We start from the raw sequence: 21,411 nt of genomic DNA on the forward strand, positions 1-21,411 counted from the left end.
GAGGGAATTCCTACAAGCATTGCATCTAATGGAACATCCCGTTCCTTTTGCCTTATTTACCGGTTCAAATGGAGACGCAGATTCTGCCCACCTGGGAGGTCTTCTTAGGGAGTGTGGCCAGGCAGAGTATTTATTAACCTCATCCATCTTGAAGGGAGCTTGAGGAGACATGGATGAAGCTGCTGAGTTGAATGAAGACGTATTGGAGGAAGCAGAGCATCTGGCACATTTAGAGCCAGAGGATGACGGTAAGGAGTCAACCACATCAACACATCACGGGTCCCTCTTGGCCGCTCAGCACCAATCTACACCATCTTTGTGCCAGGTACATTCTTTCAAGTCACCAACCTCCTGAACATCATGGACAGTGAATCAGCAAAGACAGACACCACAGGGCCATGCCCGGACATGCGGAAGACCTTGGCTTCAGTGATAATCACAGAGAAGGCTACCACTGACCCCTGTGTGGTGATGAACGCTCTCATCCGCTGCCTACAGGTGCCAGAGGTAGGGACACCCAAGTCACCACACCTCCTCTTTGACCAGACACATTCAGATGTCTGGGCGTCCACCCACCATTCAGCACACCTCTCCAGTCACCACAAACACAGTATTAAGGGCTGAGATGCTGAGATGGCTAACACCAGAGGCACCCATATTCCCCGGGGCTACTTGAGGTTAGAGCAACTTGTTTGGGAGGCATCTCTGTGTGTGGTGTGGCAGGACTGGGAGGCCCCTGGTTGGTGGGGACTGGTCTGTGGATTGACTGGGATTACAGTTTGTCATAATAGAGGACCATAAACTATGTGGCTAAAACTCCAGATACATATTTCTTCTCGGTTCTACATCCTAGAAGGCTTTAGTCAAGATGCCCAAAGATTGGGTTTCTGTTGAGGCTCCTCTTGGCTTACTGACAGCTGCCCTGACACCATCTTCATGGCTGTTCTTCTATGGCAGTGGTTCTCAACCTGTGGGTCATGACCCCTTTGGGGTCTTGCATATCAGATATTTAACTAACAGTAGCTACTGCCGGGAGGGGCAGGCCCTACAGCACTGCTCATCCACAGACCTCAAGGCATCAGAAAGTACAGAAAACATGATTATTTGCTGACTTTTGACTGTTCTTTATGTATAAAGTGCAGATTGCCCATTGTGTATATACATTAAACCTGGGTTACCCAAGGTTCGTGTGGCAAGGACACTTAGGAAAACATGGAAAAGGCCACTTCAGGGGCAGTGATGATAATAAAGGCTGAGAGCTTGGTCTAGAGCCACGAAGTACTTACTGACCTTATGATCTCACTGCTCCTCTGTGTTCAGAGTTCAAAGCCTAGACTCATGATGCTCCATGTAAAATTGCCCGTGATTGATTAGTTCAGTTAGCAACATGCTTGCCTTGTAAAACCAAGGACTCAAGTTTAATCCTTGGAACCCACATAAAAATGCTAAGCATGGCGGTGTGCAGTTGTAATCTCAGCAGTTAGGAAGCAGAAACAGGAGGATCTCTGGGTCCAGATGGAGGAGTCAGCCCAGCCTACCTGGCAAGCTCCAGGCCGGTGAGAGACACTGTCTGAAAAAAAAAAACCAAAACCAACCCAAGGTGAGCAGCAGCATTTAAATAACAGCACCTAAGGCTGTTCTCTGGCCGCCATTTGTATGCACACACACACACACACACACACACACACACACACACACGCACACACATGCACACACGCACACATGAACATAGTAAGAGTCATTCTCAAATGTAACAATCCAGATATGGCCTTGGGCACACAAGCCATCTGCCCAATCCATCCCAAACCAGGACACCTTATTTGGTACTCAGTGCTGTCCACACAGAAGCTGCAGGAGGGAAAGATGTGTTTCCTGCCTCGAGTCCTTGACCTGAGCAAAGGTCAGAGTGAACTTGCCTCTTGTCCTCTCAAGCCTGACACTATTTAGTGTGTGAATAACGTTGTGTGTTGACCATATGACACCTTTCCGGCTGACCATTGACTGAGCCAAGAGGAATGACTTGCAAATCCTAGCGACAGGGGGTGTTGGATGAGTGCACAGAATTGGGAAGGGCTGGAGATGGAGGAGATCTGAGGCAAGATGACCAGAGAGTGGCTGTTCCCTTTTGCAGGTGAAGAAGGGAGGTGAGGCAGGAACTGGAGGTGGTGGGTGGTGCTGGGGGAAAGCCCCCACCCCTTCTACCACCTGCCATGCTTGTTCCCAGATTTCTACCCAGCGCAAGATGAACATCTACAACATCATGCAGGAGATCATCCAGCAGGAAGGGGAGATGGAGGAGCGCTGTATACAAAGGCTGGTGGCCATTGCCTCCAAGCAGATGCGGGCTATCACAGAGGTAATGGGGCCTGGATTCCACCATGCCTTCCTTCTGCAGACCCAGGCGCTGGACTGCAGCTGAGCCTGACCCAGGCTCTCTCATGGAGCTAAGGCAGACTGAGCCTACTCAAACCAGGAGGGTGCTAGTGGTGCCTCTCTTGTCCCCCTGCAGACGGAGGGTTTCGAGACCGCCGAGGTGGCCAGTGAGACCCTGGTGGCTCTGTCCCGAAACCACTTCAGCTTGGTCATGTATGAACTACAGCATCATCTCAAGCCCCTCAACCTCACTGACGAGTTTGTCATCGTCACTCTGGCCAAGTTGGCCAATGGCAATGGTAGGGATCTGAGTTCCTACCCCAGTTCCTGACCAGACTGAGCTGACCTCTTACTCTCTGTCATACACTTTACCTCTGTTTCTGACCCCCACCCATTGTGTTTCTCTATCTCTGTGACATCCCCTCTATGCCTAGTTCTTTTTTTTTTTTTTTTTTTTGGTTCTTTTTTTTTTTGGAGCTGGGGACCGAACCCAGGGCCTTGTGCTTCCTAGGTAAGCGCTCTACCACTGAGCTAAATCCCCAGCCCCCTCTATGCCTAGTTCTTAACACTAAGATTCCTTTTTGGTGTTTCTGATTCAATTCCTCTTTGTCTGTCTGTCTGTCTGTCTGTCTGTCTGTCTGTCTCCTCTCTTCCCCTTTATCTCCCCACACACCCCTACTCTGTTTTGTACCCCTGTCCCCTGTTTCTCCTTCTTCTTTCCACTTGCAGAAACATACTGAGCTCTTGCCCCCATGAGCCTGTGGTGGGTGCTGGGTCCCAGTGGTGAGGAAAAGCCATATGGTTCCTGGCTTCTGAAGGGACCACACACAAGGACGCAGGAGAACAAATGCTTAAGAGATGACAGCTATGAAGATGGCTGTTTGAGAGCAGTGAAGGGGAGGGCTCTAGGTGAGACAGCTATATTCTAGCCGAGATTGAAGGATGGACGAGAGGTGTGTGTGTGTGTGTGTGTGTGTGCGTCAGTGGGAGAAAAAAAACCCACTTGTTGAGAACACTATGAGCAAAGGCTTTGGGGCAGGATTTTTCCGGGGCCTGATTTCACTGAAGACCCAAGAGATGCCTGTGGCTGGAGATGTAGAGTGAGGAGATGGGCATGAGGTGAGGGAGGCAGGCCGGGATCAGCAACCCTAGGCCCCTAGATTTATTTAAGGTGCAGGAAACTAGTAGAGATTACTAAGGGGCAGTTGTCTGGTGGAATTCCAGTTCCAGGGAGACAACTCGGGCCACTGTGTAGATGGAGAAGGGGTGGAAGGTACCCATTGGGAGAGGGCGGTGCTTGGGCTGGGACATGCTTAGTGGGTAGTGGACAGCCGTGAATGGCCCTGGTTGATGGGACTTGCTAGGGCTCTGAGTGGAGGAGTGAATGAGTCAGTCAGTAGGGTCTGAAGAACAGGGAGAGAGTTTGAGTGACCAAGGAAGGATCTAGCTTTGAGTGAGGTCAACAGAGAGGCCAGGCAGGGATGAAATTTCTGGTATGAAGAGATCAGAGGTCAGGCTGGCAGGTGGGTTTCAAAGCCATTGTCACTCAGGGAATAAGAGGGACCCAGCCTAGAGAAGCCCCAATGTAGTGGTGTCTCCAAAGGTTTGTCAAGAGCACCACAGGGCGGTATCACGGGACTGCGAGAAGGAGGGCACAGTTGCCCCTCAGTTTACGATAGGACTGCATTCTGACGGACTCACGGGAACATGAAAATATCCTTAGTTACGATGCACTGAGCCCGACTGATGCGACAACATCCTGGCTCAGCCATACTGTGGGCTGAGCTTAGTCTTCCTCTGTAGCAGCGGGCTGCTTAGCGCTGTGAAAGAGGAATGTCTGCGTCATGTCAATACTGGAAAAGACCTAACCACAAACGTGGGAACGGGGCCTTTACTGAGGGCAGATAGCACCACTGTGAAGTCAGAGCCACTCGTAGTCCAGACCACACGACCATTTCTGTAGAGGGGACAGTTAGAGCCGGAGGGGTGGGGGCGCTGCCTGGCATGCAGGGGATGGAGGCCTGGCTGGGAGTTGAGGAAAAAAGGAGGTAGCAACTGGATGGCCCACAGGCATGGGTGGGCCTGGGCTTACAGATACTAACCCCAAAGATCTGAAAGAAGGACCCTGCTGGGGAGGAGATTAGAGAATTAGTTCATTGTTAGAAAAACACTCTGAGTCTAGGAGTTCAGGAAATGTGGAGGGGTGCGCTCAGCTTGAGTGGAGGGGCCAGGTTTGAGCCTCCGGGGTCTCCTATGGGATGCTCTTATGTCTGTGAGTCCTGTCTGCTGTCTCATCTGTGGTACCATCCAAGAATAGAGAATACCAAGTCTTCAAGAGTCATACATATGCCCTTGAGACAGACATGCTCCCTGGCTAGGACCCTCCCTTTCTCTCTACATCAGCCTTCTCCCTGTCCTGTGGCTCTCTGCCCCCCACACCTCCTCTGTAGCTCCTCTATTCCCTGCTTCCCCCTCACATCTTTTCCCTTCTCTTCCTTTTGGTTCACCCTTTCAAAGCATGTTTCACCTCACCCTATCCCCCGCCATCTTACTGGTGGCAAAGGGTTTCCCGGTAGACTGCAGAGTCTTGAGGTAGTAGGTGGTAGAGTTACCCTCTCTGCCTTCTCCCTTCTCAACCCCTTCCCTGACTTCCTGTGGCCTCTTGCTATCCTACAGTGTTTGAGTTTATGCCGTACATGGGCATCACCCTGGCTACCATATTCACGATGTTGAGACTTGCCAACGAAGCCAAGATGCGCCAGGTGATCTGTAGCGGTGCGTGTCTCACCTGGGCCTGTGGGTCACCTGGGCCTGCGTCACCTGGGCCTGTGGGTCACCTGGGCCTGTGTCTCACCTGGGCCTGTGTCTCAGGCCTTAACCAGGGGGCGAAAGGGGATGGGGAGGGGGACAAGGGTTCGTTGGCTGAGAGGTTTGTTTGTCCCCACCTGGTGGTTGCTCAGTCTCTTATTTTGTTTGGTTCTCACTCTAGTTAGGTGCTTTGACAAACACCATGACCAAAAGCTACTTGGGGAAGAAAGGGTTTGTTTTAGCCAACAACTTGATGTCCAGCATAAAGGGATATGGAGGCAGAAACTAAGGCAGTAGGCATGGAAGGCTGCTTACTAGTTTGTTCCTCGTGAATTACTCAGCCTGCTTTCTTATACAACCCAGGGCCACCTGCCCAGAGGTGACACCTCCCACAGTGGGCTGGGTCCTCATCCATCAATGGTTAGTCAAGAAAACACCCCATACACTTGCCTACAGGCTGGTCTGATGGAGGTGTTTGATCAACTGAGGTCCCCTCTTCCCAGATGACTCTAGCTTATATTTAAAAAGCTAACCAGTGTAGCCAATGATCTGTCCCCTTGGGGGAATGTGGGTACATTTTAGAAGACCATGGTCATATCTGTGACTCTATGTAACTCGTTCTGTACTTAAGTATTTCAGAGAAAGATGAGAGACAGTTGCAGGAAGGAAAAGGCAGTTCACATGCCCTCGGTTGGGCTTGTCTCTGCGAAGTCCTTAGAGGCTATTTACATCTGGTCATCTGGCCCTGCGATTTGGTTATTTGACACTAGTTTGGGCCCCCAAACCCTGATGCCTAAGAAAAAGAGGTTGTGTTGTTGCTGCCCTTATTGGCATCTCCGGGTTGTGGTCCCACTTTGATCCTGCATCCCCCAAGGGGAGGGGCTTAGTCATAACTGTGTGCTCAGTGCTCACATGGACATACGGAATCAGGGGTCTGCAAACAGCCAACAGAGTAGAGAGAAGGGGACTCGGTAACACCAAGAGTACCAGGAAGGAGTGGTTCCAACCCTGGCCCCTCTGACCCCACCTGCCTGTCTTGCAGCCATGGAGACATTCTGTGAGACGGTGCAGTTTTATCTGAGGCACCTGGAGGATAGCCTGTACCCTGTGATGACTGAGGACCAGTTTGCTGTGAAGCTCTTCCCAATGTATCGATACTTCGTGACCGTGTGGCTGCGCCACCAGGACCTTGAGGTGAGACTTGGTGTGCTCAGAGGCCTCTGTATCCTCTGGGTTACACTTCCCAGAAGATGCTGTAGAACTTCTGGGTTCAGTTCCCAGAGCTCCAGAGACCCCAGGGCTCTGTGAATGATGGAGGGATGAGGGGTTAGAGCTTGGCAAAGGCCCACAGAGAGCTTTTGATGAAGTCTTGAGACTTGAAGGGATTTGCCCCATTCCAGGTAATTGCTGGATATCTTGACCATGAACAATGTGTTCATCCCAACTCTGTAAGGCAGGGCCACTTTAAGAACAAGGAAACTGAGGTTTGTTTGTTCTGCACTTGCCCAAGGTCGCTTTGTTTACAGGTAGGACTCATATCGGGTAGTCTGACCCCACTGCACTGACCATGGTGGGGGCTTTAGGAGAAGGCCTGGACCCTGTCTGTAATTCCCCATCTGTATGATGCTGGAGAGTGTTTTGAGTCGCTAAGATCCTGGTCCTGCTGGGGCTCTGGGAACCTCACTTCCTACACAGGTGAAACTGGGGGTCATCAAGTCTCTCAGGCCCATGCTGAGCCTTCTCCTGCCTAATGACGACTTGAGGGAACAGGTGTACGACTATATCCCCCTGCTGCTGGCTGAGTTCCAGGGTGGCCTGGAGGCCCTCTTCATCACACAGGTGAGAACCAGACTCAAGAAACTCTGGTCCTCAAGAGTCCACAGGTACCAGCAGGCCCAACATCTGTACCCTCTACGACCCATGGGAAACAAGCTGTCATTCCAGGTAGAAGGATCTCAAAGGGTCCAGGAGGCCACAGAGAATTTGCTTTAGATTTCTAGGGTTACTGTAGCTAAGAACCTTGGGGGGTGTTTGGACCCTTAAGCAGTTATACCCAAAGAGATTTTTATCTCTAACCAAAGGGACACAGTCCAGAGCTCTGGGTGGAATGGGTTTCGGAGCCTCCACACCCTCTAACATGGGAGGTGGAGATGTTGTAGGTTCTGAGTGCCGGCCTGGCTTGGGCTGGTGCACACAGAAATGGAGCAAATTTACAGGGCTTGGGGCCTTTATTGTAAAAACAAGGAGCAGAAATGAACAGGACAGGACTAGAGAGCTGCCTGCAGGCACAAGAGTCATCCAGAGATGGTGGAAAGGCAGGCTTGGCTGAAGTTCATCTTGTAGAAAACAGAGCCTCGACACCCAGTCAGCTGGTGTGGGGTTGGGGTGGGACCGGGGAACCTATACCATAAACGCAATGGCCCGCTGAGTAGCACGAAACTAGTGGAGCAGTCGCTTGCGGCCTTCTGACCATCCCCTCTGCAGGTCCTGAGGCAGATTCTAGAAGCGTCAGTTACCACCAACACCCCTATTCCCCCGATGCTGCTACACCCCATTTTCACAGAGCTGCACGTCCAGGTGAGGCCAGGGAGGGCGTCAGCAGGAAACTGCCTTGGAGCATGGTTTTCCCTCCCCCACTGCATCCCGCTGGCATGCAGGCCTATGGGGCTGGACCGCCCATGCGGCCTGTGGCCTCCTCACCCTCCCTGCACACTACTCCTTAGGTGTGCTCCAAGGCCCCAGCCCAGCAGCAGTTCAGCAGTCAGAACCTGATGGAGATCGTGCACTGCTTCATAGCCCTGGGTGAGGTCTGCAGGGACCTGGGGAGGCCCAGCCCCTTGCTGAGTGCAGGCATCCAGGCAGAGCCCGCCGGCCTTGACTGACACACATCCCCCTTCTGCCCTGCAGCCCGCTCCTACCCCAAGGAGCTGATGAAGTTCTTCTTCAGCCAGGTGGAGATGAGCAAAGAGGCTCTCCGTGTGGGGACGCTGGCCCTGATCAGGGCCGTAGTGAGCGCAGATGGTGAGCCAGCTGGAGGGGACAGGCACCATGGGGGGGGGGGGGAGAGACAGTGAAGTTCCTATCTGGCTCCAGCACTATTTGTAGTCACTGTTGGGTGACCAAGCCTCTTGATTGCTTTGTATCTCGAAGTCTTGACTCTAACCAGCACCATGGCCCCTCCGTACCTCTGCCCTCGGGGCTCGACTTTCAGTTAGCCTAAATCCTGCTGCAACCACTCATACACATAAAAATAAAAATAAATAAAGAAACAACCATCATTACACGAGTTGTTTGGGTCTAGCTGGATTCAGCCTCTGAGGTATTTCTTGCTGGTTTCTAGCCAGGGGTCACAGAAACCAGCTCCTTGAACGCCACTGATGGGTTCAAATGGCTGAACAATTCTGGGTGCTTAGTTGGATAAGAACCAAACCATGGGTTTAACAATCCTTTTTCAGTCCTCCAGGCAATAATTACCCAAAGTTAATCAGGCCAAGATATTCATTAAAGCACTGCGCTAACACAAAGCATTAGACTAGCTTACGTGGAGGCTGGGGAGGTGGCTCAGTGGGTAAAAGTGCTGGCTATCCAAGCATGACCACCTGTGTTCAGAACCCCAGCAGCCATGTAAAGAGCTGGGTGTGTCGCTGTATGTCTATAACCCACACTAGGGATGGGGGTCAGAGGGAAAAAAAAACAAATGTCCTGAGAGAAAAATGAGAAGAATGATAAAGGAGGATACAGGGTCCATGCCTTGGACCTTTGACCTCCACATGTGAGCGTGCGTGTGCATGTGTGTGTTCGTGTATGCGTGAATGTGGTTCTGCGAAGAGAGGGCCGTGCTCATGGGAAGCCTACCAGTGAGGGTCCTAAGCAAGTCAATCTGAGCCTGTGTTCTGTGAAGGAAATCGAATGCGATGTGTCAGGGACAAGCCACCCCCTCTCTTCTTGAGCCATAGTTCCTCAGGCTGGTCTGTCTCTTCCAGACCCCAAAATGAATATCAAGACCATCTACCTGGCCATCCGGGTCGTCAAGAACACCCTCTCTGACACTCGGTCCAAGGTAACAGGAAGGGGACCCTGCCAGGGTAGCTAAGGCTAAGGGGTGGAGGTTGGAATGGCTGTCTTCAGCTTAGCCCTGGATGCAGACAGGGCAAAGCGTAGCCAGTGAGAGCTGCAGTGCTGCCACAGAGACCAGGGGTTTCCAAAGCTGTACGCCCCGCTTCTACCTTACAGGGAAGAAAGGGTTTGTCCACACAGGGTTTGTCTAGCAATCTTACTGCTTGTGAGAAAAGTAACTGGGGAGGCACTCTCCTTGGCACACCCTCAGCTAGCTGAATACCACAGTCCTGGGCTGCAAGGCGGTCTCAGCTAGCTTGGAATGATGGGAAGGGATGGTCAGAGAAGCTCTGAGGAAGCGGGGGCAGGGCATGTGCACTAGGAGTAGAGATTTAGATAGAACTGTCTTCAAAGTCTGGAAGCCACAAAGACACAAGAAATATGACTAGTTTTGAGCCCCACCCCTACCGTAGTGCGTGTTTTACTATATACCCAAGGAAGACCAGAATGGAAAAAAATACATAGGTTTCCCCACCATGGCTGCTAAGACCAGGTAACCAATGTTAGAATGGGATGGAGACGTCTATGAAGAGCCCAACTGAGGCACTCATGTGAAGACACTGCAGAATGACATTCCACTGTGAGGAAAGCAGTGATGGGCAGAGTGGGGAGTAGCCAGGTATCCCCCGAAACCCCCTGAAACCAAGAGTTCCTACAGTTAGTCCCCAGCAGTCTCAAGTCACACGATTGTTAGATGCAAACATCCATGCTGAAGCCTGGCCCTCCCCCAGCTGTCCCTACCCTGTCCCCACAGGTACGGATGGCAATCCTACGAATCATTGGTCAGCTGGTTCTGTCAGGCTTCCAAGAAAAGATCAAAGGCTGGGGTCTGAAGTACGTGTCTGTCCAGCTCACCTTGTCTACCTATAAGCTGGTGAGTAGCCCCAGCACTAATCCTACAGTACAGCTCCTCTTTAGAAATAGATTACTAAGGGTTGAGCAAAGAACAACTCGCTGAGAACCTGTTTGGACCTGTATAGCTCATGGTTGCCTGCAGGTGTGGACTGGATTTGTGCAGTCTTGGAGGCATGAGGCCTAGCCCCAGCCCTTAGCATCCTAGGACCCAGTGTCTGGGCAGGGAGCCCCCTGGGAAGGAGAGAGACCACTCTTGAGACCTTGACAAGCCCCTGCCTGCCAGATTGCCCTGGTTCTGTCTTCTAGACAAATCGCCGGGAATGCTTCTATCAGAGGGATTTGGAAGAGAAGATGGTCCACAAAGTAACAATGGATACAGTGAAGATCATAACTTCTTCTATCAGTGGCATGACCAATGTGAGTCACTCCCCACCCAGCCAGCCATTGCCAGGATGATGGCTCCTGGCTGCATTCCAAAGGCTGGCAGAGGAACCTAGGGATATTCTCCACCTCTGAACCCCCAGTAGGTCTCAATATGTGGCAGTCACCTTAATGCCTGAAGCATGTGCATTATTTTAAAATTCCCCTTGGGGAGGGGATTCTACATTTCAGTAAGTTGAGCTAGGTGGGTTCTGTGTGACACCAGGCACCCCAGGTTATAGAAGAAATCAGCGTGCCTGACTTTAATTGGAATAGATGAGACACAGGAACGAGGCAGGGAAAAAAAACCAAACATCATGACATCATCAAGTGAGGAATGATTGGTTGTCCATGAAGCCACAGGCTGGAGACCTCCTATCTAGTGGGAACTGGAGATAATAAGGGTTAGGAGCTTCAGGCTGGAGGGTGTAGGCTGGAGACTGGAGGCTGGAGAACAAGCCTGAGTTGTAGGGCTGCAGTGATATATGTCATTTTGTGGCAAATTGTGTTCCTTGTACCTCTCGGCTCCCTGCACTCAAGGCAATCTCCTTTACGGATGGTGAACTTCTCATCATCTCTGTGTGACGTGTGCACAGTAACTCTGGACTAGCAATTGGGTTAATAAGAGGGCACACTTGCTCGGCCAAGTTGACAAATGCACCCAAGCATTGCGACTGTCGGGCACGCATGGATTATCAGACTGGTTTGTAACTCGGAGGCCTCTGGGACCCAGAGGAAGGCCCTGGTCAGAGGATGTACTGCACATAGAGTAGATATGAGGTCAGCCAGGCTGTGTGGATGCCATCTGGATGCCTCTGAAAAAAAATCCAGGGTGGGCAGGAAAGTCCGTTGAGTGTCTGGGATAGCTTTCAGGATGCCAGGTGGAGTTCACGCTGTGGGCGGAGCCTAACCAATACTGGATGGGGTGGAGCATAGGACACCTCTGACTGGTCCTGGGCCCTCTCTCCATTCCTGTGCCAGGAGTTCTGGGTGAGGCTCCTGTGCTACATCATGGAGACAGACTACACTGAAGCACTGACCCCCATCTGCATCAGCCTCACGAACCTGGCCGAGAACCAAATTCATGGCAAAGACACGGAGGCTGGGATAGCTGGAAAGAGCAAGCATGGTGGGTGGCATCCCTGGGTCAACCTGTGGGAACAGGCAGGTGGAATGGCTCCCGGTCACCCTGGTCACAGAGTCCTGATCAACCAAGTTTCCCCTTCTCCAGGATCCATCTAGAATCCTCCCTGCTATGTCTAGAGAGGGGTTAAAAGCCTACAGACTTCCTCCTGGTAATCCATTCATCATGTTCCCATCTCCCCAGCACTCATCTTGGGCAGGGCAGGAAGGGGGCTCCTTGCCCCACTCTAGCTGTGTCCTTTCTGAGTCTTTGCCCTGCCCAGCTTCTCTGAGCCATCCAGAGGAAGTTTTACATTCTTCTGTCAGTTCTTCTGTCAACTGACTCTACTGTGGTCCACTCAGGGCAGGCCCAGTCAACACAGGCTCTCAAGTGACCATGTCTATCTGCATCATGTCACCATTCTTCACCTACTACCTCTGGTCCCAAGGGGATGCTTTCATGGCCCCTGGGTTTCCCAGGGCCAGGCATTGACGGGGTAGGGTGGTTCAAGAGGGCTGTTCCTATCCAAGGATGACAAAGGGTAAGGCCTGCCATCTGAGTTCAAGCTAAGAAGCTTAAGTGACTCCACTACTCTGTGACCTCCCAACCCAGAATCCTCTCCTGGGTCTCCACACCTGCAGATTCCCAGCAACCCTGGCCCCTCCCTTGCCCATCCATCTGAGCGCCATTGCTTTGTGGGGCTTACCGGTTCCCAAAGCATATAGGGACTGGACAGGAGGGAGACAGGGTAGGGAATTAGATCACTCCTAGTTGAAGAGAGCCCAAGGTTTACAATAGGAGACAAGATATTGCCCTGGTAGGCCCATTCGAAAATAAACACCCACAATCTAAAACACATCTCAATCCGCCTGGCCCATGAGGAAAAGTCTCCTTTCTTTTTGGAAGAAGCCAATGATGTTCTTCATGAGAAACAAACTCCCTAGAGGTAGACTCCCTTAGGTATTACCCTTCTACCTAAGGGGTGAGGGTAATAGTGCTGATTCTGGAAAATGATCTTCAAAGTGTCTCTCGGGGGTTATAGGCTTCCTTATCTGGGGCTCCTTTTCCTTCCTCAGTGGACCTGCCTGCACCCCAGAAGCTGCTGGCCCGTCTCCTGGTGAGTGGCTGGCATGCTGTGTCCTGGCACACCTACTGACAGTGACACTTCTTCCCTAAACTCCTCATTCTCCGTGCTCCAGTGGGAGGAGGGATCTGGGATGCAGGGTGGAAGCTGGATATTCGGCAGAGTAGTATCTGTGTTGTCCTTCTTGGGAAGATGCATCGGGGACAGTGTGCTCAGATGTCTGGGGACCTGGCCAGGATCTGCTCCCAGATTCCTATGCCATAAACACCACCAGGACACCAGTCATGGCCCTGAGCAGGGCTCAGTCCCGTGGGTACTAGTCAATGTTCCGCTGAGACTCAGGGTCAGGAAGGAACCCAGGTCTGGCCTCTCATCCCCTTCCTGCCTGCAGTGTCCCCTACAGGGGCCTTCCTATGCTGGAAACCCTTGGACTTTGCTTGAAAATCATACATCCCACTCAATGTCCTCTTTATAACGAAGACAGTGAATTCCAAGATAGGGGGTAGATGCCTGGCCCCTGCTCCAGTGACTCTCTGGGGCCCTCCAGGTGCTGATGTCATCACCCTACAAAGGAGAAGGTCGTGGCATTGCCATGCTCAACCTCCTGAGGACCCTAAGCCAGAGCATTGCTCCCTCCATGGCTGACATGTGGGAGCAGGAGATCCCGATGCTGGTCCAGTACCTGGAAGGTGAGGTGCCTGCTCTGTGTGCAAGCTGGGGGACTCACTAGTCACGTGCCTCAGATCACAGGGACCTGGAGTCTGGGGGACCCGAACAGACCTCCTTTGGTCTTAAGAACTGGATGTGCATCGTGGAGGAGGTGGGAAGGGAAACACCGAATGCGATGAGCTTATTCTTGGCGGGACTCTGATGCTGGGACAAGGAGGTTTACTCGGGAGGGAGCAGAAGAAGAGGGCAGACCATGAGACCATGCCTATTCTCCTGCAGAGCACACTGAATTTACCTGGAACCAGAAGGCCTGGGAGGATATGCTGATTCAGGTAAAGGAGTGAACTGTCTCTGAGGCCAGACTAAGGGAGAAAAGAAGGGAGGACGTTTGATAGGGCTGACATGTGGACAAGATTAGCGTCATGTAAAGGACATGTTTCCCTCTGTCAGAGCAGATTTAACAAGGAGGGTGCCTATGTCTGTGCGTATCAGTAAGGGAGAAGTGAGAGAGCCAAAAGCAGCAGAGACAGCCTGTTTTTCCAGGATAGCCCTGACCTCCCAGCAGCCTCTTAAAGCCACAGCCATGCTCCAGACACACATAATGTTAGTGCTGGGTTGGCCGTCCACCAACTGAATGGAGATTTAGAGAAGGCAGCCCAAGAAGAACAAGCCCGGATTCAGGGTCACATAGTATTCCCTGAACCCAGCTAAGAGCAAGGTGAGGCTCGTGTGCCTCTGCCCACCACGGTCTTCCACTTCCCAGTTTCTGAGAAACTCCCTCAAGAAGACCCGTGGGACCAGCTGGAGCCTGCGCCTCAGCAAAGAGCTGAACAATCAGATTGAGACCTTCGACAGCCCCTCTTTGGAAAAGGTTTGTCCTCACAGGGACCTCGTAGTTCAGGCAGGGCGGGACCACCAGAGATGGGAGGGGCCTCCGGAGATGGGAGGGGCCTCCAGAGATGGGATGGGCTTCCGGCAATACGTATTTACATCAGATTAGGTAGCCCCAAGACTACTTAGTGCTCTAGAAAGACAGAAGTAATCTAATCCAATGATTTCAGGCACTTTAAAATGTCTTTTGTTTGTATTCCACATTCTGGTCCATGGTCACATGTTCTTTTTTTGTTTGTTTTTGGTAAAAATATTTTTTCTTGTTCTTTGTAAAATTATAAAAAATAATTGAAAGAAATCAGAGAGGATCTCGGCAATTGTAAAGCATCCCATGTTCATGGATAGAACAGGATGCCAGTGTCTCTCCAGACTCCGCATCACCTCCACCACAACCCTAAACCTCCATCCCATCTTACTACGCATCCAAACAAGGATATTCACCTCTTGCCAGTGTTATCCTATGTTAGGAAGTACCTGGGAAAATTGATGCGCCCAGGTTTGTAGATAGGAACATATCTGATGCAACTTATACAGGAAAGGATTTGACCTTCACTGTTAAAATGTATAATATGCTTGCCCTTATGCAGTCTGACGTCACAGAACAAACAACATTTATTTTACAGGATGTAGAAAATGCACATAAATGCCTGTAAAAAAAAAAAACACAAAAGACAGAACTGTGTATCAAGTGTTCCCCAATAGCATCACCCCGAGGTATGCGAGTGGAAATGCCTGAAGTCCTCCCTCCCTCCCATCCCTCCAGGGTTTTCTGTACAGGGCCCTGGGTTTCACCTTAGGCATGGGCCTGGAGGCCGACAGGGTGGAGGTGCTATTGCTGGAGCTACTGTACAAGACGGACTATAGCAACGACTTTGACCGGGAGGTGAGAGTACCCTTGAACCATCTTATTTACAATCTTCTGTGATCTAGGGGGCACTTGGGTTTATTTATGTTCTTGCCTGTGTGTACTTATTTATCTTTCTGTATCCCCTGCTTTCTCCTTGACTGGAATTCCCTAAAGGGCGTCATCCTGTGCTTTGGCCTGTGTGCCCGGGGCCAGGTAAAGACAGTGCTGAATGTGCTTCATGACTTTGAGGAGAGGATCCAGGAGTCGGAGCAGTCCTGGCAGATTGGTGCCTGGAGGGTAAGGCTCCTCACTGCTAGGCTTGGTGTCAGGCCTCAAAGGTGGTGCTCCAGGAAAACAAAGATCCTGCTGGGAACATCTGGACTAAGCTGCTTGCGTCCTTTGGGTCTGGGGCCACAACTGTGGGAGCTGAGACAACTAGGGTGATCCAGCAGCTTCCCAAAGGTGCCTGCAGAGCATCCACAGTGGTCAGTCCTGGTGTGAGGCCCAGCCTATTGCCTGACTGGCAATCTGCTTGCTCAAGGCTGCCAGAGAAACAAGGTCGTGTCCAACAGCTGCCAGCTAGGGAGTTAAATTGCCCACTCCCTGTCTGCCCTTCTTTATGAACATCAGGAGGCGGACTTACACATTATGAACATCAGGAGGCGCAGTTACACATTATGAGCATCGGGAGGCACACTTACACGTTACGAACATCGGGAGGCGCACTTACACATTACGAACACCGGGAGGCGCACTTACACATTATGAACATCAGGAGGCGCACTTACAGATTATGAACATCGGGAGGCGCATTTACAGATTATGAACATCGCGAGGCGCACTTACACATTACAAACATCAGGAGGCGCACTTACCACAAGAATCTAATGAACTCATCATTGACACCATGGTGATTTTAATAAACTACTCTCAGCCAGCCCCCCAAGGTGACGTGTACCTGCTCAGCTGCCTAAGTATGTCCTGTGGAGCTAGTCTCTGTTTAGGGATGTCTGCATGAGCTTCCTCTGCATGTATCACTGGACTCAAGCTTCCCAGGGTGGGTAGATCCTTTGTCTGGTTCATGTTCTCCTGCCCAGTATCTGGTGTGTAATTGACACCTGATAAAACTGCAAATGTATAAGTGCTCGAGGAAATGAACAGGTGCTTTAGCACCCAAAGAACAGTCCACTGAACCCCTGACTGACTTGACAGCTCCTTCCATCAGAGACTGTCCTGCCCACAGCCAGCCCAGCTCCTGCTCCCTCCCGGTGAACACTCCCTGCTCCCCCCTTTTTAATTTTCCTCCATTTTTCATATATGTGTATATATAAGGGTATGTATATATGCATGCTTGCACGTGTGTGGGCATGTGTGTGGGTGATGTATGCAGGTATGTGCACACATGTGGAGACCTTGGTTCCGTGTCAGGAACCATCCTCATTCACCCTTCTACTCATTCACTGAGACAGGCTCTCTCAGTCAGACTCAGCATTTGCTGATCTGGCCAGTTTGCTGCCTGGGGAATCCTCTGTCCGTGTCGCCCCAAACTCCCCCGACCCCTGCCTTCTGAGGCTAGAATACAATTGGGCTGTCACACTGAGCATCTAACCCCCTCCCCATTCTCACACTTGTGCAACAAGCATTTTTTTTTTATCCCGCAGAAGGACCACCCCTGGAGGCGAGAGACCGTGAAGAGCGCCCTGATGGTGATGTACAGCTGTGTGTCCTCTTACTGCCACCCCCAAATGCTCCTCACCCATGTGGACAGCCCCATCACCGCTAAGATCATCCACCATTACTCGAGCAGCTGCCAGGTAGCCCGCATACCGGGAGTCAGCCTGTGTTGTGCATGGGACGCTACACTGCTACACTCAGGAGACAGCTGGGGTCCTGCCCCGTCATCTCCTGGGAATCCATGCTCACACCTGAGCTTTGGGGTCATGCTTGGGTGGAGAGAGCACCCCCCCCCGAGTGCTGCAGGTGACCATGAATCCCCAGAACTACAAAGTGCGCCCCAGTTCTGCCCACTCTCTCACCCTCCCCTCCGGCCTACTCACTCTCATGAAGGAGAAGAGTGGGTGGTCTTCAAAAAGACACAGAGGTGTGGGATACTTTCTTGGAATGTCAAGGTAGATGAAAGTGGAAGAATTCATTTTTTAAACTTGTGGCATAAAATACATGCAGTGGGAGGCGGGGAGATGACTCTGTCACTGAAAGTGCTTGCTAAACACAAGCGTGAGTACCTAAGTTCAAATCCCCAGCCCCCCATGTATGTTAAAGCTAACAATGGCAGCAAACATCTGTAATCTTAGTGTTGAGGAGGTGGGTCATCCTATCATGAGGACAGGAGGATCCATCCAGTCTGACCGAATTGTAATCTCCAGGACTAAGCAGAGACCCTGTGTCAACGAATACAGTGACTGCCTTCCACATGCACAGATACACGCACATACACATGCATGTGAATCATGAAAAAAAATGCACAGAGCATAAAAATGACCACTGTGGCCATTTTCAATACCACAGTTTTCTGTGGTTGAAGAACAGACAGGTGAGGGCTGTCACTCGGAGCACCTCTGAGGTGGAGCCTTCTTCAGTGACAGGGAAGGATTCAGGGGTGAGGGGCATGGCTCGGGGCTCTCGTGAATCCTTTGCAAACAGGTTCTCCATCACATTCTTCCTCCGGGCATAGGACATCAGCCTCAAAATGGCCTTCATGAAGAGTGTTGTGCAGGTCACCAATGCCATCAAAAGCATCCAAGACCCAGAGGACTTCCAGTTTGCCCACAAGTCTGCTCTTACTGGCCTCATAGTTGTGAGTGGGACAGGGCTGCCCAGTCCTGGTTGGCCAGGGGGTCTAGCTCTCTGACTGTGCCCTGGCTGAAGTTCCTTATAGACAACTGTGAGCTATCTATGGGGGCTGCAAAACCTTCTGCCCCACTCTTGATTTGATCTGCTGAACGATAGGTTCCAAGGACAGCTTTGGTGTATCACGGAGGGTTTCATGTCCCCAAAGAGCATGAAAACTAGGGCAGGACCTCGTTTGACTTGTGCCCAATGGTGCCCAGAAGAGGCTGGCTCAGGGACCAACAGACAGAGGCTCACTGGTGATGGGTGGGGGTGAGCTGAAGAGAGACATAGCTCCAGGGCTTTCCCACAGGAAGAGACTTAGCAGACAGAGGTCGTTTAGAGGCAGGGCTAGAGAGCCATTTGTTCAGAACTTCAGTGAGGTTTAGAAAAAGTCAGCTGTCTGCAGACTGAAGGAACCTGTGCTTCAGTCAACCCTTGTCCCTCAAGTGTTGCCACTCTGTCATGACTGACAAAGGATGGGGTCCTGGAAGACCACCTGTACTGCAGCAGAAGCAGTCCCTGGGGGAAGTGAGATGTAGGAGGGGCAGGAAAATGAATGCTTATTGGCTCCTTTCCCAGTCACTCACTCACTGTACAAGAGCCTGGCACAAGCTGTTAGCTAAGCATCAAGCCTTGTATAGGACAGAGAAACTTGGGCTTGGGAACATGCATTGTGCAGCCAAGGACACACATCGAGTCACTGGAGGCCCTGGGAAAGAAGCCTAGGCCCATTGTGCATTTTCTTCCTTCTCCTTGCTCTGCTCTCAAATGAGCCTTAAAGAATGCGGGCATGTGAGCCCCAGACTCCGTACAAAGGCCCAGGCCCCCCTCACCCTGGCACCAGATCGTGTGACTACCCCCTCCCTGCCTTACCCCACTTCCGGGCGGACAACAGTTCACAACCCTTCTTGTGCTGGGACAGGCGATCATCAAAGCAGAAACACCTGACCACTTGGTTTCTCCCGTGAGGTCGATGGCAATGGATGCTCTCTCGCAACTGAGGTGAGCTGGGGCGGGGTCTGCCAGAGCTCCTACAGCCTCCAGATGGTGGGACAAAGTCTGTGACCATCTCTCAGGGCTCCCCTCAGAACTCCTTCAGACCTCATCATTCCACCTCAGTGGCAGTGATGTGGGGCAACAACTCCCCGAGGCAATGGTAGGTAGGGCCTGTCCCTCTCCAGACTCCTCTGTAAAGTTTTCCAAGTTGGTTGCCTCTCCTGGCACAAGGAGGTGACTGGCAAGTATGTGGGCTTAGCCGAGCTGCTGGGGGCAGATTTTTTGAATACATGCCACTCCCACTAGGGAAGCACAGATTGTTATATGCCAGGCAAGGCTTGAAGAAAAGACAAATGCATAGAGAGGATTATGGGTAAGAGGTGACAGAAGAATGTGCTTGTAGGTGACTGACCACCCTCTCTAATGCCAATAAATGAATGAATGAATGAATGAATAAATGAATAAATATAAAAATAAAAAATAAAAAGTCTGTCATGAAAAGGTAATTCAGCCTCTAGGGGCTGTCCAAAAGCTAGTTAGTGTAGGCTGACATTTGACTTTTGACCTGACGCAGAATGACTAGATTTCTTTGAGAGTTCAGGCCCCACAGAGTGAACAGAGAGAGGCAAACAGGCAGGCAGGACTTCTTAAGGCAGGATGCCTTGCTCAGCTCTGGGGCACAATAGATCCCCTCAGGGAGCTGTTAATAGAACTGACCTTGCCCCAGAGTATTGTAAAAGAATCCCTAGAGCCCGGGCATGGTCCCTGGGGGTGGGAGTCCTTAAAAAGATGTCCAGATGCTTTGCATCAGTACCACCACCACCACCACCACCACCACCACCACCACCACCACCACCAGCAGTAGCAGCAGCAGCAGCAGCAGCAGCCAGGGCTGTTCCTCCAGGCCTGACCTAGCAAATAATGGTTGGCTCAGAGTAGGCAACTGGAAGTGAAAGGCTGACTCTTGTACCCTCAAATCCTGCTTCCATCACAAACATAGTATTGAAGGCTAGTGGTCCAGTGGAACAAGGTTCCTAGTCAGCAATGCATGCCCGAGACCGCAGCCATGGTGCTGTGCCCTTCCCTCATTCTGTAAATGCCTCCCTTGTCCAGAGCAGGCAGTGCGCAGGATGAGCTTAGCTCCTAGTGACCACTCCTGCTGCTAACGTGTTTCCTCAGCATGCTGAAGCCTTTCTACTCTCCAGAGGAAAGCACAGAGTTGATGGATATCAGCATACACACTGTCATCTCTCTCCAGCCCCCAGGGGAAGACAATGAGTCCGTTAAGGTAGGATTCCCCCGGGGAAGCCTCCTTGTTCTCTGGGTCAGACCCTGGCATAGGCAGGCTCCACTTTGCCAAACCACCTCCAATGTAACAATTTGGAGCAGCTCTATTAGTAAACACGAGCTAATGCTAGCCGCTGTAACAGGCAAACCCAGAACCTCAGAGATTTCACTAGATTCAAGTTTATTTCTCATTTACAACGAGCCCAGTGGTCAGTTGGGTGTGTGTGCGTGAAGACGCATCCTGTAAGTGGTCAGGTACCCAGTCTGATAGAGGCCCCAGAATCTTCAGCAAATGATTTCAAAGGTCCCTGGGTCTGACGGCTAAGAGCATGTGTAGAAGATTCCATTTTGCCTTCCTTCTGTGAACAACAAAGCATTTCCATAGCCCACTTTGGTGCCTCTCATCTCCTGATCCAGGCACAGAGACACCTGCAGAATACTGTGTGCCTTTCCTGGCCATAGAACTATACAATGCTCTCTCTCTCTCTCTCTCTCTCTCTCTCTCTCTCTCTCTCTCTCTCTCTCTCCTCTCAGATCCTGTATGCAAATGCCATGAGTTCCCTAAAGCAGCTGATGGAGGGCCTCCTGCAGAGACAGCTGGACCCCAAGGGGCTGCAGGACACTGTGCATGTGAGTTACCTGCCAGAGAAGCCCAGAGCCAAAGGTGGCCTTCCTGGAGAGTGACCTGAGAGCTACCCTGTGAGGGATGGCTTACTGTGGTTTGTGCCTTCAGAGACGTTAGTCTATGGCTATCTTGTTTCATTGCTTTGGGCTTGTGGTAAGACAAGACGTCATGAGAGAAAGGGAAGGTAGAAGAAGACTGTTTACCTCATGGGAGTGACAGAAAGGGTGGAGGGGATCCCAGTATCCCCTGCAAGGGCTTCTCACAGTTGACTTCATTTCCCTTCACTGAGCTCACTGCCTAAAGATTCTATCACCTCTCAGCAGTACCACAGGGTGGCACTGCTTTAACATATAGTTGTGTGTGTGTGTGTGTGTGTGTGTGTGTGTGTGTGTGTGTGTGTGTGTGCGTGCGCGCATTCATACATAAGCCACAACAACACTGTTCATTGCACTAAAAGTACCTTTGCA

The 21,411-nt window shown here is 51.4% G+C and overlaps 1 protein-coding gene across 10 annotated transcripts in view; it reads left to right on the forward strand.

The window, feature by feature from the left end:
* The window catches only part of Mroh2a (maestro heat-like repeat family member 2A), a 37,085-nt gene that overhangs the window by 1,383 nt on the left and 14,291 nt on the right, over nucleotides 1-21,411 (forward strand). For 7 of the 10 annotated variants that reach the window (XM_087565595.1, XM_087565597.1, XM_087565594.1 and 4 more), the window contains 25 exon segments: nucleotides 155-248; nucleotides 326-507; nucleotides 2,225-2,356; nucleotides 2,510-2,672; nucleotides 5,050-5,148; nucleotides 6,224-6,375; nucleotides 6,877-7,020; nucleotides 7,666-7,758; nucleotides 7,905-7,983; nucleotides 8,089-8,202; nucleotides 9,165-9,241; nucleotides 10,052-10,171; nucleotides 10,459-10,569; nucleotides 11,554-11,701; nucleotides 12,772-12,812; nucleotides 13,327-13,468; nucleotides 13,728-13,780; nucleotides 14,212-14,319; nucleotides 15,103-15,222; nucleotides 15,361-15,483; nucleotides 16,848-17,000; nucleotides 17,879-18,001; nucleotides 18,959-19,038; nucleotides 20,212-20,320; nucleotides 20,854-20,949. In XM_087565595.1, coding sequence (XP_087421721.1) covers nucleotides 170-248; nucleotides 326-507; nucleotides 2,225-2,356; nucleotides 2,510-2,672; nucleotides 5,050-5,148; nucleotides 6,224-6,375; nucleotides 6,877-7,020; nucleotides 7,666-7,758; nucleotides 7,905-7,983; nucleotides 8,089-8,202; nucleotides 9,165-9,241; nucleotides 10,052-10,171; nucleotides 10,459-10,569; nucleotides 11,554-11,701; nucleotides 12,772-12,812; nucleotides 13,327-13,468; nucleotides 13,728-13,780; nucleotides 14,212-14,319; nucleotides 15,103-15,222; nucleotides 15,361-15,483; nucleotides 16,848-17,000; nucleotides 17,879-18,001; nucleotides 18,959-19,038; nucleotides 20,212-20,320; nucleotides 20,854-20,949 — 2,841 coding nt within the window. In that variant the 5' untranslated portion in view covers nucleotides 155-169. 10 annotated transcript variants of the gene reach the window in all.

This window comes from Rattus norvegicus, chromosome 9, assembly GCF_021556685.1.
Source record: "Rattus norvegicus strain SHRSP/BbbUtx chromosome 9, alternate assembly SHRSP_T2T, whole genome shotgun sequence".
In the NCBI taxonomy this organism is placed as follows: Eukaryota; Metazoa; Chordata; class Mammalia; order Rodentia; family Muridae; genus Rattus; species Rattus norvegicus.